The sequence below is a fragment of the Varanus komodoensis genome, unplaced genomic scaffold, assembly GCF_004798865.1.
Source record: "Varanus komodoensis strain SLA01 unplaced genomic scaffold, ASM479886v1 scaffold25, whole genome shotgun sequence".
Classification (NCBI taxonomy): domain Eukaryota; kingdom Metazoa; phylum Chordata; class Lepidosauria; order Squamata; family Varanidae; genus Varanus; species Varanus komodoensis.
This window is the reverse complement of record NW_025335661.1, coordinates 12,950,783-12,967,828: the sequence shown is the minus strand read 5'-3', so window position 1 is coordinate 12,967,828 and position 17,046 is coordinate 12,950,783. Positions and strand designations below refer to the sequence as shown.

The 17,046-nt window shown below is 43.9% G+C and overlaps 1 protein-coding gene across 1 annotated transcript; it reads right to left on the bottom strand.

Annotated features, from left to right (window-relative positions):
* Positions 1 to 10,869: 10,869 nt before the first annotated feature.
* On the bottom strand, positions 10,870 to 17,046 carry TM4SF4 (transmembrane 4 L six family member 4). Its single transcript, XM_044432930.1, has 5 exons — positions 16,718 to 17,046; positions 16,035 to 16,124; positions 14,800 to 14,948; positions 13,734 to 13,923; positions 10,870 to 12,589 (listed from the first exon to the last, which is right to left on the bottom strand). The coding sequence occupies exons 1-5, from the start codon at positions 16,886 to 16,888 to the stop codon at positions 12,572 to 12,574; spliced, it is 618 nt and encodes a 205-aa protein (XP_044288865.1). The 5' UTR covers positions 16,889 to 17,046; the 3' UTR covers positions 10,870 to 12,571.

Below are 17,046 nucleotides of genomic sequence, written 5' to 3'. Positions count from 1 at the left end.
CGAGGTTTAATGAGGAAGGAGCCGATCTTGCCCTCCTTAGAAGGAAGTTCCACTGCGACAGAAAAGGTTCTGCCTCTAGTAGCCAAGCTGGCCTCTCTGTGCGATGGAACATTTAACAGAGCCCCTGGTGCTACTTCTAAATTAAGTTCAAGGAAATAATGAGGTAGGTTCAGTTTCTGTTTACTTGTTCATTTGTGGAATGCCCCACGCACAGAATCTGTACAGATTGTCCAGGGGTTGAGCAACACAGATTGGCAAAGGTAGGAGAATCTTGGGAGTGGAGAACGATTTTATGAAAATGCCTATCTCAAAGCATGTCCGTGTGGGAAATGGTGTGTAATTTGGCCATGTGTAAATTCAGTGTTGAGGGGAGTCTGTGGCCCCCAGGTTTTTAACTCCAGCACCCCAACTAGCCTGCCAAATGGTCAGGGGTGAGAGAGTTCTGCTCAAACATCATCTGGGAGACTGTAGGATCCCTGATTTTGTATACACAGTAGTGAAATGCTGCATTCATTTCAGGTTCCTCTTCCAGCCCCCCCCCACCCCCACATTTCCCTCCCACTACAGAAGATAGAAGAACATTTAGACCAACTCTGGGGCTAATCTAAATCTTCTGCTGTGTTGGTGTCATGGCAGAAGGCCAGGAAGGCTCTGGATGGACACACATCCAAAGCCATGTCCTCCTGTCCAGGCAATGCTACCAACCTGCCCATTTTCCCACTCTAATGTCAGGTGAGAGAGGGACCATGGGAAGATCCATTGGGGCAGGAAGGAGGGCCCAGGATCTAAGCTGGGAGGGGCAGATCTGACATCCCCCATGCCTCTAGGGTGCCATCCAAGGCCTATAGAATTGGAGGCCTAGTCCTGATCCAACCCTCTGTTATAATAAGGGCTCAGTGTGCGCAGGCTACAGGCTAAAACACACTAATTGCTAGTCAAGCGTATTACAAAATACATTTTCTGACAGTGATTAATTTCCTTCCCCCAAACTTGTGTATGACACAGCCCATAGAATAGTTTCTACTGGAGTAACAGGTGAGGCTGCATCACCATAACATCCATTGCAAGCAGCTTCTTGCTGGAGTGTGTTTTGGAGGATGCATTCTGAGCTCGCTGAAGCTGTAACAACTACAAGGTCAAGGGGCATGTTCCCACTGGTAAAACATCTTGAGAAACCAAAAGTACCCAAAGATGCTATCACTGTAAAGTTGACTTCTTTCTATTTCTAGAGCAAAGTCACAAGAAGGCATTTCATTCTTCATTTCCAGCTAGGTTTTAAATATGCTATCATATCTCTCAGTATTGCTGAGAGTAGATTTTTGATAGTGTTTCAGTGCTTCCAGCTTACTGGCATCAGGGCAGTGACAGAATTAGGCTTGCTCAGCAGCTCTGTGTTTCAAAGACCATCATGAATAGCCAGAAAATAACCAAAATTTTAATATTGCAAATGAAAGCTGGAACCAGACTTTTAAAGGCATGGATTTTTATTTAAATAAAACTTCTCCAAACTGGTATATTCCATATATGTTGGACAGCAACTTCCATAATCCCCAGACAGCACACAATGGGAGTTACAGTCCAGCACAAGTGAAATTTACAGGATTGAGGAAGACTGCCTTATGGTTCTAATTTGTTTCCATGGTTTGTTTTCCAACTTGTGGTAGCTTTTCAGAAAGTACAGGTGCTGAAATGGGTAAGTGGTGGTTGGTTTCCTTAGATTTATAAAGCATGCATCTCATATTTCCCCTGCCCCCCCTTTTTTTGATCAGACTGGCTTCAAAACTGAGCCCAGATTTTTTGTGGCCCACTTAAAAATTCTGAGATTTTTGCACTTTTTTTAAATAGTCACTAAAAATAATTATACCTTTAACTGGAAGACTGTTTTATTCTTCAGTTCTCAAGCATATTATTATTTTGCCTCACCAGTTTGACTTGAGAAATTGCTGTTTCAGTCTTAGTCACACTAACCATGGCAGCCATTTTGTGAATGGACAGATACCTTCATAGCAGCCATTTTGTGAAAGCCATTTTGTGAGAGCACTCAGAATGCCACAGGTGCTCATTGGCCCCAGATGCTGAGGACTCCAGCTTTAGGCTATAAATTATGTACTTTGCAACACCGAATCTTAATAGTCACCTAGAACCAGAAGTCACTGTTCCACATCTATGATCCTTGTGAAACCAAGGAAAGCTATTCAGTGACAGGCAATACTTGGGATTTTACAACAACTTCTTTATGACAAATTTCTGCTTGTAACTATAGTGCTATATATTTGATTTCTAGGTACCGTATTTTTCGCTCTATAAGACGCACCTGACCATAAGACGCACCTAGTTTTTAGAGGAGGAAAACAAGAAAAAAATTATTCTGAATCAAGTGGTTTACTAAACTATTTAATAAACTATAACAGAATACAGTAATACCGTATTTCAACCTTGTAAGGTGAACAGCAGTCAACAGTGGCATTAAGAACCATCATCACTGTCATTAACAAAAGAGAGACTTTAAAGTTCGAGTACTCTTCTAGTTTTCGTTGAACCCATAGAACTCATCATCGCTAGAGTCAGAATTTATGAAGCTCTGTTGCTCACAATCACTGCCATCACTTTCTTCACTATCTTCGTATAAGATACCATCTTTGGTTCCATCCAAAGCATTGCTAATTCCACGTTTTTTGAATGACTGTACAACGATTTCCTCCTTCACTGAGTGCCATGATGTTTTCACCCATTCACAGACTTGAGTGATAGTGGGCCTCTTCATTTGTCCAGTAGGTGTCAGATCATGATTACCAGCAGCCATCCATTTGTTCCACTCTTCTCGCAGAAAGACCTTAAATGGTTTGTTGATGAAAACGTTGAGAGGTTGCAACTGGCTGGTAAGACCTCCAGGAATTACAGCTAGATGAGTCTTCATTTCTTTAAAGCACTTTTTTGTAGTTTCACTAATACGTGCTCTAAACTGGTCAAGCACTAATAAGGCAGGTTTTTTCAGAAGCCCTCCAGGACGTTTGGACCATACTTTTTCAACCCATACTCTCATTCCATTTTCATCCATCCATCCTTTCTCATGAACATGTACAACAACTCCTCTTGGAATCACTTCTTTTGGAAATGTTTTCCTTTTGAAAATTAACACGGGTGGCAATTTGGTGCCATCTGCACAGCAAGACAACACAATCGTGTAATGGGTTTTCTCATGTCCAGGTTTTCACGGAATCTTATATGCTAGTCTTTTCTGCTTTATCATCCTTGTATGTAGAATGGGGGAGGTTTTCTGCAAGAAGATACAGTGATGAAGGAACTGTCAGTAATGTACCAGAAAACCTCTGTGCAAAATGGTCAAATGATGCGGTATACCGTATTCACTCTGTACAAGGACTATACATGTACAAGGACTATACATTACAGCTGTATAGTAATATACGGTATGACATTTCCCAGTGGCAATCTATCGGTCAGATGATGACACACAGAACGTTCCACATGACATTTATTACTGTACTCAGCAGACACATTTTATCTAGAATAATATGCCGTTACTATCTGTGCTGCTGAATCTCAAAAAATTCGCAGTCAGTAGTGGAATTATTGAAGGAATCCACAATCTACACCAGTTATACAAGAACTGCTGCAGACAATTCAATAATAAATCTAAAAAAGCCAGTAATGTCCACGCTGCCCTACTAGTAAGTAATAGAAAAAAACTTCTGACAAAAAATGAGATATTGTACAGCAAATCAAACACACAGCGGACTAAGTAGCCTTTGAAGAATAAACTTCATACACGAAGGTACTGCTGTTCAAATATCCACTGATCCTAAAAAAAATGTGTCTGATCAACTAACAGATATTGGTCCTTCCATTAACTTAATAAAGCAGGCACCGTTCTGATCCATGGAAAGCTTCCTCATAATCACAGGCACATTCCCCATCACTTCCCCATGGGCTTCATTAAAAGACTTGAAAACACACACCGACCTGTGGGTAGTGAGGGTGGGCAGTCCGTCCCAGTCCATCTCTCCATGGCGGCCAGTGGGTTAAAGCCTGCGGCTCCTGCTTCTCCGCACCCCTCCCCCTGAGCGGCACAGCTCTCACCTGCACCGGAGGGGGGGGGCGGAGCAGGGCACGTTGAGCGCGTGCAGGCCAGGTGGTGCAGTTGGGCCGGCAGCGTCCCGGCGGCGGCGGCAGCGGCAGGTCTTCCCGGGCAGTGGGGGTGGGCAGTCTGCCTCTCCGTGGCGGCCGGCGGGTTAAAGCCCGCGGCTCCTGCTCCTCCGCACCCCTTCCCCTGAGCGGCACAGCTCTCACGTGCTCCGGGGGGGGGGGGTGGAGCAGGGCGCGCCGAGCATGTGCCGGGCAGGTGGTGCAGGCAGGCCGGCAGCGTCCCGGCGGTGGTATTGCATGTCCCGAGCATCGGGCACACCATACTGCACACCTGACAGACTTACTGCACACACACATTTGCTCTATAAGACGCACAGACATTTCCCCTTACTTTTGAGGGGGGAAAAGTATGTCTTATAGAGCGAAAAATATGGTAATTTTGCTTTAAGGCCTTGCTAAATCAGGCCAAGCTGGGTCTATGCAATGCAACATACTACACTATGCCGATGGGTGTTGGCATGCAAGCCTAGATCCTGAATGACATGAGCAGGGCAAGATCATGCAAGAGACATTCATGATCCCATTCCTTTCTCCATTTTCAATGATCCATCAGATTAGGAATCTGTGGCTGCAGTTTAACTCCGAAGGAGATCAATTATTTACCCGGGAGTAAATAGTTTGAACCTTTATCAAAATTTAGTTCACTGAAATCTTTGAAACAGTCACAGAAAATCAGTTGCTATGTATTTATTTTTCTCATGGAGCAGCTCATAATTTGCTGTGAACAGGAAGATGATGCATTGCGGAAGGGAATATGCTTGGGAAGGTTTGGTCTTGAATGGACTGTTAGGGAGCATTTGCTTTACAGAAGACCTACAAAAGATTGAATGGGGCATTTTTCAGTAGAACCTTCCCACACCCCTAGAGTTGGGCTGAACAAGGGATTCTTGCCAAAAGGATATAGAAGCTTCCTATGAAACTGGGCAGATGAGGATGTGTCAGGAGTTTTAACATGACTGGTGGCAGCCCGTTGTAATTCTTCCTTGCTGGGGCAACCCTTGTAAAAAAGGAGATCCACCAGTAGGGAGAGTCAACTCTCTCCCGAATCCATAGCATACCATTGTTTAAAGTTTTCTCTTGCCCAACTTACTGTTTAAATAAATGTTTGCAACTCCAACATCAAGTGAAAGCATGCACCTGGGAAATAGCCACCCCTGCATGCTCACACCAACTTCAGGACAAAATGTGTACTGTGAGCACTGGCTGTGCATGCATAGGTCTTGAACTGAAAAACTCAGTACACCAGAAATAATGTTGTATTAATCTGGGTAGTGCAAAACAGCATGCTGATGAAACGCCCTTTTGTACAGAGCCAGCCTCAACAGGTACCTGCTGATGATCTTACTCCAACAGAACTGCACCGAAAAAAGCCCCCTGGAGCTGTTCCTCCAGTATACTCTTGTAAACTGCTTATGCACCTGTTGCTGCTTTTAGCCCAGTCAACAGAGGTGGGGAAAAGGAGCAGCTGGAACTGTCACTGCCTCCTGGCTCAGTGGGGCTCTGCCTGCCAAACGGGCAATTAAGTGGTAGTAAAGAAGAGAAAGAAGAGGATGAGGAGCAATAGCTGCTGGTGACAAGGGCAGAAAAAAGGCAGACCCAATGATGGAGTGGGCTCATTGAGGGTGTCCTACCCAACAGTCCTCAAAAACCTGGAGACAGCATTGCTCTTGTGCTAGATGCAAACAGCTGCTCTCCATTCCTGGATGCTCCTTGGCATTCAGTTTATCCCTAAAAGATAAACTCAAGAAGAAATATTTGCTCAGGAATATTAAATTGGTATGTCATGCCAGAGAGGTCAGTGAAACTCCTTGTTATCAGTTTTATTGTCCTTTCTCTGCTTGGATAAAATATCAGTAGAGATAGCCTCCCTTGCTTTAGATATGCCTTGAACACTATAAAAAATGGCCAAGTTCTCATGTTAGGAACTTGGCATCTATTTACAGAGCTGCAAACATTTCTGTTTGGAATGGGAGTGCTCAGCATATGGCTGGGCATGGATTTATGGCTTAATGAATCCTCCACTGTGACCTGGCAGCTGACAAAGAACACAGTTCACTGCTGTGGGAAGGGGGAGGGGAGGGGAGGGGAGGGGAGGGGAGGATATGCTTCCATCCTCACTCTCCAAGTGGTGTAAGAAGTTTGGAAGTACAAGTGCTCTTTGTGGCGGTCTTCACAAGCATTTCTCCACAAAAAAGTCCAAAAATTCATGCAGCGGTGATGATTTGTATCAACAATCCAGTTCTAGCATTTTCTCTCCAGCAGAAGCAGGTCATTGGTAAGTTAATGGCTTCTAAGTGACCCTTCAAGACAAGCCATACCAGAAGACTTTTCGTTTCAACAGAGGACAATCTATGCCTGCTAGCACAATTGATTTCCAGCAACTCAGCTCAGAGGAAAGAGAGTATTCTGAAGTGAGTGGCAGATGACATCAACAGCCCTAATAGTAATAATATTTTAATAATAATAGCAGTAAGAATAGCAGCAGCAGTGTTGTCGGTGTAGCCTTAAGAGTGGCATCATATGGAAGTTTTCACAAAGGGTGGCTTATACCATTTGGAGATGAAAATATCTGCCATTCCTACCATTTTGGAGATGAAAATATCTGCCTGAAGATTTTTTCCTTCTGACTTCTGTGCATCTCATTAGAACAAATGCCCAAAGCAAATGCCTTTCAGACTACAACACCCAGTATACCTGTGCATTGTTCATACTGGCTGAGGCTGAGGGGAATCACTGGAAGGCACCAGGTTGGAGGGAAAAAATGCTCTACGGCATATTTCTTCCCCACAGATTGCAAATGATATAAGAGTAATTTCCTCCCCCAAGGGAACATTGGCAACTGCATTCTTATTGTGGCCCTACAATTCCCATCAGCTCAAATCACTGGCTCTGTTTGCCAGGGCTGCTGGGAGTTGTAGGCAAAAGATCCAGAGGATGACAAGGTGCACATTGTACCTTTGCAGATTTAAGGTGCTTGTCATCAGGCACTTACAATCTAGAATTCAACAAGGGGAGCTAATAAAAGGAGAAAAGGTCAATGGATTCTGAGGTAAACAAGAGGATATGTCAGGGTCCCTTCTAGTGCTATAACTCTTTGACTGAACATTTGGCAACCAAACAGGAGGATGTTAAAGTGGTCAAACAGGCTGGACAGGTAAGCTGCCTTATTTGTTAAGCGAATTCAGGCAACATATTGCCATGGGTGCAAGAAGTTACAATGCAGTCATAGGCTCTTTTGGAAGGGGAGTGCCATTTGGGTATCAGTGCTCACCTTCCTCTCTCTGTGTTGGCTGAGGATTATGCCCTCAAGCTGCCCTTGTAGAAGTCACAGATTTAAGGCAAACTGAGTTTGGGGGCTCGTGTCATCTAACAGCATTTTGGAGTACTGGCTAAAGGCAGGTGAAATATGTGTGCTGATGTGAAGTGTCGCGATGGATTTGACAGGCTTTTAACCTATGGAGCTATGTTTCTCAACCTGTTTATATTTTTAGAGGTAAGTATTACAAATGCCAGTAAGCCTCTAGAGACCTCCTTCCAATGAAAACCAGGTCTGAGATAAGCTATGCACTCCTATAATGTCTTGCCAATCAAAGAACTGGGGTACATACGATAGGAGGGCTAAGACCGTAGGGTTGGGGTCTTCAGTAGGCACCAAGGTAACCAAACCTCTCTCTTGGTACCTGTCAGGTTCCCTGCCTCTTCTGCTTCTTTTCCCCCTTAACAATTCTTTAAACGTGATAACAAATTAACTGGTATCGCTGACATACTGCAATGTGAAGGACTTCCTTCCAACCACAGTCTGATATTTATTCACTGAAGCTTGTTGCCAGGTTTACAGATTACAGGCCCAAACGGCAGTACCAGCAAGAGCATCTGTGTGGAAGAAGAGCGCTTACACCAAGCTGAGGACCTCCTCTTGGAGGTACACTTATAAGATCGCACTGTGGTTTAGTACTCATTGAAAACTGTTTTGTTTTATACATGTCTAATAAAATGCGTATTTGGAAATTTGATCTGTCAGATTTTTGGCTTTTGAAGCAACTTTATGATTTTAGAGATTTTAGAGCTACATTGGGTCAAATATTTGAATGATCCTGTGACTGGTAACAGCTACTTGGAGGGGATACATATGCAGGGTACTGGCAGTCTCCACCAGAGAAGTCTCAAGACCTCCAGAAAATCACAATTCCTTTTCTATGGAAGCAATGAAGCTTAAACAGATGTAAAAGCAATACTCGTATAACTGTGTAGTGCAATGTGTCCTTTTGCTTATCCAAATGTTTTGGAATGTTTGCCAGTCCACTGACTGAGATAACAAGCATGAATGCAAATATATTTTATCAGTTAGGCAATCTTCTTTGGGCAGCAGTCTTCTTTTGACTGAGAAAAGGCATGGAATGGGCTGAATTAATGGGAGACAGGTTGCCTGGTATAGAGGCAGGACTGGGCAGCTCAGCTTTCCTGCTGGGAAATGCCCTGGTGGCTGCAGCAGTGGAAAGGTGGGCCTTTTATACAGGTTTAAATTTACATGTAGGCATGTGAATCAAGACAAATGTCAGTTTCTGATGCAGAGCCAAAGAACATCTGATGTAGGCTCCCTCTGTCACTGAACAGCAGGGAAAAGCTCTTATCTTTAATCATTAGAGAGAACATTTTTTCCTGGAAGGTGAGGGATGGGTAGGAAAGCTCATGGATGGGGATCCCCCATTGTTGTTGTTGTTAGTTGTGAAGTCACGTCCGACTCATTGCAACCCTATGAACAGCATTCCTCCAGGCCCTCCTGTCCTCCACCATCACCCGGAGTCCACTTAAGCTCACACCAACGGCGTCAGTGACTCCATCTAGCCACCTCATTCTCTGCTGTCCCCTTCTTCTTTTGCCATCTATTGTTCCCAGCATTAGGATCTTCTCCAGGGAGTCCTTCCTTCTCATTAGGTGGCCAATGTATTTGAGTTTCAACTTCAGTATCTGACCTTCTGAAGAGCAGTCAGGGTTGATCTCCTCTAGGACTGACTGGTTTGATCGCCTTGTAGTCCAAAGGACTCGCAGGAGTCTAAGCTATATTTAATTCCTCATCACTGATGCAGATTTCCAGTTAATCTCCTGCCACCTTTCCCCTTGTTAGAGATTAAGTGGATTTTTAACTTTTCCCTCCGTGGCTATTTTCTCTATGGAAACCACCTCCTAAAGCTGCTCTTAGCCACAAAGGAAAAAGACAAGAACAACCTACATACCTCACTCCTCCTCTTTCTAGCTATCACAGCTTGTGTAAGATTTCCACTGGGCAAACTGCACAGAGGAAGAAGGGTTAACCTATCTTTAACCTGGCCCTGATTTGCACTTACTGTTAACCAAAGAGAAAGACACAGTTATCACTGTCAACAGATCTCCCATCTCATGCATCATTAGGTCCCCAGTCACTGGATTTGCTTGTAGTTGGGATTGAGCAAGAGATTGGTTGTGTGATAGGGTGCTGGAACAGCAGTATTTTGATATTTCTATTTTGCCAGTGTCGTGAGGTTGTAACTTACGTCCCCAATTACTTGCACGGACGCAGGCAATAAAAACTAAAGACCTTTATTCCAGACGACTACAAGATTTATGTTTACGGCAGATAGTGTAGGAGCTACTGCAGAGAGCTCTAAGCAACAGTTGCCCCCTCCTTTCTGACCTCTCTGAGATTTGTCACGTGGACCTCAATCTCCTCATACGTCCCTCTCCACAGGGGTTGGACAAACTTCTTTCTCTCCTTCTAATTGGTCTAAGTGTCGAAGTCTCCGCCTTAGTTGGGCACTTTGCATGACAACTGACTCCCCTTCCTGATTTCTGGGAACTCCCCCAAAAACTTTAGAATCAGGTGGCGGGGGGGGGGGGGCTGTTTGTGCCATGGGCACCAAGTATAAATCTCCCTGCTCTAAAGCCTGATCCTCGCTGGGGGCTTCTGGCCCTCTTTCGTGTGTTAACGCCTCCCCTGAGTCGTTAGGCATGACAACCAGTGAGATGTGAAACTAAAGGTGACAGTGCAGAATGTTTCATTTCAAGGCTCTGGACAGTATATCGTTCCACCTCTTCACTAATTTCTTATCTTTCAAAATTGGTCAGCATTACATAAGCACTGACTGTGCTCAGCCCTCACTGGGCTGGTAGTTTTGGGTAGTATGAGCTAGGGGATCTATTCCTTCTAAGTGTCTTTTCTTCCCAAACATATTTTTAACTCCTGCAGATCTCATGGTCCCCCCAATGCCTGCTGATACCTTCCTCTCATGTGCTGGTTCTGGCTACTCCAGCACTGGCACTTGGATAAGTGTTCGATCACAGTTCAATCTCCAAACATGTGATGGTTGTTCATAAACATAACTGGACTTAAAAACTCACAAAAAGGGTGCTATTTAAAAGTGAACAGACGACAGGGCTGATGTTGCAATGACAGATCTGGAGCTTTAAAATCACAATCCCGAGCCTTTTCCAATGGGTGACCTCAAGACACGCAGGACTGCAACTCCTGTAACTCCTGGCAGCATAGCCCTGGTGGCTGGGAGTTGAGGCCCAACACACCTGGAAGGCAGCAGGCTGGGAAAGGCTCATGCACGCGCAGAACTGAGACTCGAGGGTTTTCATGTGGCCGCACACTGCAATGCCAGTCTCTGCCAGTAAAAGAATGCCTGGGTGTAATTGGTCCAGCACACAGTAAGTTATACAAAAAGAGAAAAAGAAACACCTTTAATGGTTTGCAGAATATTTTTCAGCACAAAGGTCTTCATGTAAGTATATACAAAGAAATCTTTGGGAAAATGGCACAGCCTTGTGGAACTGAAGCTCCATGCACATAAAATAAAACAAGAACAGTAATGAAATGGCAGCTGCAGTTGTATTATCAGATTCTCAGCAAAGGTAAGGCTTGATGCCAGACCACCAGGGTTGAAAACTTTTTTCCCCTGGCCTTGCTCCTCTGTCTAGAAAGGCACAATAACACAAAGAAATGAAACCACTGAAGGTTTCCCCCTTTAGGGACAAGACAGGGAATTCACCTGTAGCCTTCATGAGTTCATAAGCTTCTGTGCTTTTAACAGATGTGGTCGGGAATGTCCCTCACCTCACAGTTGCCATGAAAATCTGCTTCAGTTTACCCTCTCTTGGTGAAGCAGCAATCAAATGCACAGAAGCCTCCTCCGGGCTAAGAGCACGTACATCTTGGTGTCTTTCTGATATGAGAAGATGGCATGGGCTAGTCTGTCAGCCAGGAAGCCCAGAACCAACTCTGGATTCACAAGGACTGTCCTCTTGCAGCTTCACAAGCAAGACCCAGCACAGATCCTATTCAAAGGGCAGCCCATCAGTACTTTGAGGGCTAAGCCACAGTGAGTGGTTTAACCCTGAAAAAACAGCGGTTAACCCTTAAAACAACCCTCATCAGTCCGGTTGGCATGACAGGATGAGCTGTAGCATTGCCTAGCCTAGCTGGGGTTCCCTACCCATGATGGTGCCTGGCACATGCTGCAACTGCTCAAGGTAAATTCACCTATGGTGGGTTGTTGTCTTGTGCAAACCAGGCCAGTGCATAGTGCTGACTGGTATGCACAGTTGCAAGGTAAAGCAACAACCTGGTACCCCTCAGATGTGTTGAATTACAGTGCTCATCTTCTCCAGTGTTGTAATCTATCATCATCTGAAGGACACCAGATTAGGGATGTCTGCCCTGAAGCAACACCCTCAGACTTGGAAGGGGAAGCAGATACTGTAGATCCATTTTCAGTCCTCTTGAAGTCTCCATTGGAAGTGCAGGGACTGACAGAAATCAACAGATAAAGCTTTTTTGAATCTATCACCGTGATGGGGAGAAAGGGGAAGGTGGCAGATTTCTTTATTTTTGCCTGTTTACATACATGGCAATCCTAATTAGTCGACTGTTGTAAAGGTGACCTATGATATGAACTGGTTGCCCAGAAGCAGCCTAGAAGGAAAGGGAATGTTAGGCAGGGAGCAAATGGTTGCTGACTGGGAAAGTAACACAGTGAAAGAAGGGAAGCTGGTTTAGTTTCCTAAGAATACATGTGCCAGGGCAAATTCAGCTGCATTCCCCCTGCTGCGCTCTGTCCTCTTACCCCACTCATAGTACAGAGCATTTTGCTCTCAGGAAAAAAGTTTGACTAGTGAGAGAAAGAAGCACATTTCTTTCCCCAAAGGTTTGTTTTGGAAAAATGCTTATTACACAAATAAATACAATATAGGTCAAACTACTGCTAAATTCATTAGGAGCTGTGAAATGTCAATGAAAGGCTATCAGGGTTCCTCTGAAAGAATGAGGAAATACTCCTCATCTTACAACTTGCAAAAGGCACTTAGACCATCAGATCAAGAGGGAAGTCTGGAAGGACATTCTTTGCATTGTCAGCAATCTTCATGCAGCTTAAATTGCTCCATCTCCCTATAAAAAAAGAGGGAAAAAAGAAATTTTTTATAAGTAGTAAAAATACCTTAGTAATAATCTAAACATTGTGCTGTTTTGTTACTATTGATCTGATAATTCAGGAGGAAGCTATTGTATACACTTTAATATGGGTTCCTCTTTAAAGCCATCTCAGCCAGCCTCCCTCTGTGCTCCTACACAGATGCTCCAAAGGTGTGATCCTATGGCCTCCCAAAATTGTCTGGGAAGCCATAGGATTCTTCAGAAGGCCTGCCCCTCATAGCCAGCGTGGAAACAACAATGGCAGGTGCCAACCCCTGAGGTTGCAACTGGGCCTTGGAGGTGGAAAAAATGAGTGTGCCAGGGAGAGTGAGGGAAGAAAGCTTAAGCTGTGGTCTTATGCTAATTTCAGCTGATGTCTCAGCCATCTTCCCCCTCACCTTAGCATTGAACCTGGTCAATTGAAAGAGCGGTGCAGAGAAAATACCTGGTGTGGGGTTCAATGAGGGAGATTGCCACTGGTATACCTCATTCTAGGCAAGGATGCATGTAAGCCTTCAAGGTCAGAAACATGCTTTGGATTCCCAGACACAAGGGTGGAGACAAAACCCCAGCCCTGGAGGTGGGGATCTTCACTCCTGTTATTCCCACATCTATCAGCTGGCACAGAAAGAACCACACTGGTTACTTTTCCAAGGTCAGAAAAGTGCCTTTAGAGAGCAAATACAGGGGATGCTTTGGAGGCTGGGAAGGGAAGAAGAGCAGAGCCACCAGCATGTGACATTGCAAGGCAGTGCTGCAGCCCCCTTCCCTTTCCCTCCAAAGCACTTGAACTGAAGTGCAGAATGGAAAGAGCAGGAAGACGGAGATTGTCTCAGTGTTCCTCCCACTCTGCACAGGATGCCCATAATCCTCTGAGTTTGGGGTCTTATGAACATGGAGGGGGCAACTGGTGGGACTGCATACTAAAGCACATGCCTTGCATTAAGAAGAACCTCGGTTCCATCCCTGGCAGCTTCAGACAAGGCTGAAATCCTGTTGAGCTGCTGCCAGTTGTATCAACAGTGCTGGGCTAGAAGTACCAGTGGCCTGACTAAGTTTATTTTCATAAAAGGGTGGGACCAACACTTGTGTAAATTCTTTCCCACACAAGCAGTCTTACTTTGCAGCAGCCGCAACATTTACAGTCCCCGCAGATTGTGCCAAGCAGTCCATTGACAGCCTGAATGGCACAGAGCACCATCTGAGCTCCACTCATGACCAGCAGCAGAGAGAAGAGAGTTAAATTCCAAGGCACAATGGATTCTGGTGACTGGCATTTACTCCACAGTTCCTTGTCTGTTAGGTAGTCCCTGTGCAAAAAAGGAAAATATATAAACCTTCCCTGTCTAAATGAAACCAGTTGCCCTCATTCTGGGTGTTTCCAGGCAGAGGGGTCCCAGAAGTAATAACTGGGAGGCATTGCATGCAGCTATTTCATCCTCTGTGCTAAGAAGAAAGATGAAAGGAACAGGGAGGAAAGAAAGAATTATTTCTGGATTTCTGTAAATGTCCATGAATAAGGCCAGGCCATTGATCAATAAATTCCTTGCCTGGAAGTACCCCTTGTCTCTCTCTGTGTTGTTTACCTTGCTGTTATACATTAATGTGTGCATGACGATGAATTTTACCTTAAGACTTTTTATTCTTCTGTTCAACCAAAAAGCCCCCAAAGTAGACTAGGCCATAGGAAATTCCTTAATTAATTAATTAAATTTATATGTCACAAAATAGTTCAGCAGGACTCTGACAGGCTAGACTGTTTTTTGTCTTTCTTGCCTAGTACCACCTACTCTGACTGGCAGTGGCTGTCCGGGGTATCAATCAGAGGTCTTTCCCATCACCTCCCATTCAAACCCTAGAACGAAAAGGCAGCAGCAGCCGTAATCAGCCAGGGAAGTGTGACCAGCTGTGGTGGCGGCGGCGGCGGCATCTGCAGGCAAGGGATGATGCATCACATCCTCAGCTGCCCTCTTGATCCGCTGCCTGACCTATGTAGCCCACCATAGCTCATGGAAAGGCCCTTCGTCGGAGAAGCTATAGTACATCTCTGAAACTGCTTGAGATATGCTAACAGCTCAATAGTCCACAATTTGTTGTAAGTACCTTAACGATCTTATTTATAGCAATATCATCAGTCCCCCCACACAAATTTTGCTGCATTGTAACCAAATTTCAAAATATCTTACCCATCCTGAAATGGATATTGCCATATGGTTTTGTTTGTGTTTTCCATACTGTAACATTTCGGGCCGTTGTGCAGAGCCACAGATGACACAATAAAGCTGTACCCGGCACCCACAAAACCCACTGCGGCAAATATTATCGAAGAAAACATCTGCCAAAAAGAAAAGAACAAGTGAGGTAAAAGCATCTGGTGGACATGTTTTATTTCTTTATTTAAAATGTTTGTATCCTACCATTTACATTGTCTCAGCATACCTATGGCTTACAACTTTCTATGGCTCACAAATTCCATATGAAAGGGTCTGTAGGAATAGATCTACTCATATGTTAGTGACAGGTCTTCTTCAGAGACCCTTCTCTTTTAAAATTCTGCCTTGAGACATTTAGTGAAAGATGGGATAGAAATGTTTTATTAAAATTAAATTAAATTAAATTAAATACTTGCATTGTATTTTATATTTTGAACTTGTGTGGCATTTTAGGGGTTTTTTTTGGTGGGAGGCCAGAGAACATTGTTATTGGGCAGATTAAACCAAATAAAGTAATTAAGAGGTCACCATAACCAAATCAACTGAATTTTCCCAACCCTACATATTCTGTGCTGCTGGAAGTGAAGTCTTCCTATCTATAGCTCTAAACTAGTTCACAGAGCCACTCTGACAGCAAGGTGATCGTGTTGCTGCTGCTATTGTTTAACAGTTGGAACTCAGAAATCCTTGCTGATCTATAGCAAATCACCCAGAGATCTACTGGGAAATCTAATCTGCCTTAAAGGGTTCTTATCTGAATTTTCAAGGGATTTTTTTCGGTAAAAAAATGAAATTTAAAATGTGGCTCATTTACTTGTAGAGATGTAAGGCACTGTGATTTAGCAAGTTAACTCAAGGCCTGCTTTCCAGTGATTTTGTTAATGAGGCAAAGGCACAAAAATGACCCTTAAGATATTGATCCCAATTCTTGTGAGGAAAGGCCGTGTTGCGTGAAGGTTTTTTTTAGCTAGGAAAAAGGCAACTGGAGTGTGGAAACAAGAAATTCATCGTCGACTTGCAATCCAGCCATTTTTTTCCTACCATTTTGTTTGTCTTTTTTTTTAACCAAAACAAACAAACAAAGTCAAACAAAAGATGGGGTCTTTTGATTGCTAGCAGCAGCAACTGCACCTCAGGTTTGTATGGAGAGGAGTGGACTACCTCTTTCTGCCTTAAAGAATATTTGGAAGTTAAGCTTGTATGCTTACCGCAAACCTCTTTCCACAGCTTTCATTACCACAACATCCACAGCAATCGTTATTCTTAAGCCCCAAAAAGACCAAGGCAGGAAAAAACATCTGGCAACAGAAAATGCATTTTGAGGTTTGATAGTTCTCAGGTTAGTATGTTTAATCTGAAGACTGATATATCATCTTTTCTAGACCGCGACTATTGCAGCTGGCAGATATATTCTACAGAGGGCAGCGGCTTTGCTGCAATTGAATGATGTCATCCTAAACACATTAAGCTGGGCAACTTATGCTAAATGTCGTGGGGCCCTCAACCAGGATTTAAAGGTTAGCATTTGACTGAACTTGTCCCAGCATACGAAACAAGTAAAGTTGATCAGTCTCTTTCACAGAAGTGACTTTATACCACACCTCATCTGCATCAGTGACTGCCTTAAATAGAATGATACTGAATTAGGAGGATATTGGTCTGATCCAGCAAAGCAAGACTTAGCTTCTTATCCATCAAAGACCAGACAGTAGTAGAGATGTTGTTTTAGGCAAGTGGTCTAATTCATTTTTCAATGATAGTATATTTCATTTTTCAGGGTATGTACTGAATAAATTGCTAATCCCAACTTCAAACACAGACTGTATCATATCTATAGCCAAATTTCCTGTAATTTATGAGCAATACTAAGAATGGCACTTGACCTACTCACCAGTACACCAGAACCCAAGATGCCTCCAAAGTACCAGACTTCATCTGAAATATGGTCCTTCTCTTGAATAGTTCCTCCAGGGAAAAACAACAGAATATTGGCAATGGTACATAGTATGGCCAGAGGAATGAGAACAACTCCAAGGCACTTTGCACACCCTCCACAACACATGACTCCAAAACAACACTGCAAACTCCGCTAAGGAAGAATGTAAACTTTTCCTTAGATCCTCTTGTAGTTGAGACAAGAGCTTCTTGTTATATTTTACCACAATCCACTCGTTTTTGGATTGTACCTTGGATGGTTTCCTTCACAGTCTGCCAGTAAAG

Bases quoted from the DNA above. Each gene is read 5' to 3' on its own strand.
- TM4SF4 (XM_044432930.1), bottom strand. From the start codon at position 16,888: ATGTGTTGTGGAGGGTGTGCAAAGTGCCTTGGAGTTGTTCTCATTCCT. The intron at 16,125-16,717 runs GTGAGTAGGTCA...TTCTGTTGCCAG, and splicing joins TCTTGGGTTCTGGTGTACTG to ATGTTTTTTCCTGCCTTGGT. The intron at 14,949-16,034 runs GTAAGCATACAA...TCTTTTTGGCAG, and splicing joins GCTGTGGAAAGAGGTTTGCG to ATGTTTTCTTCGATAATATT.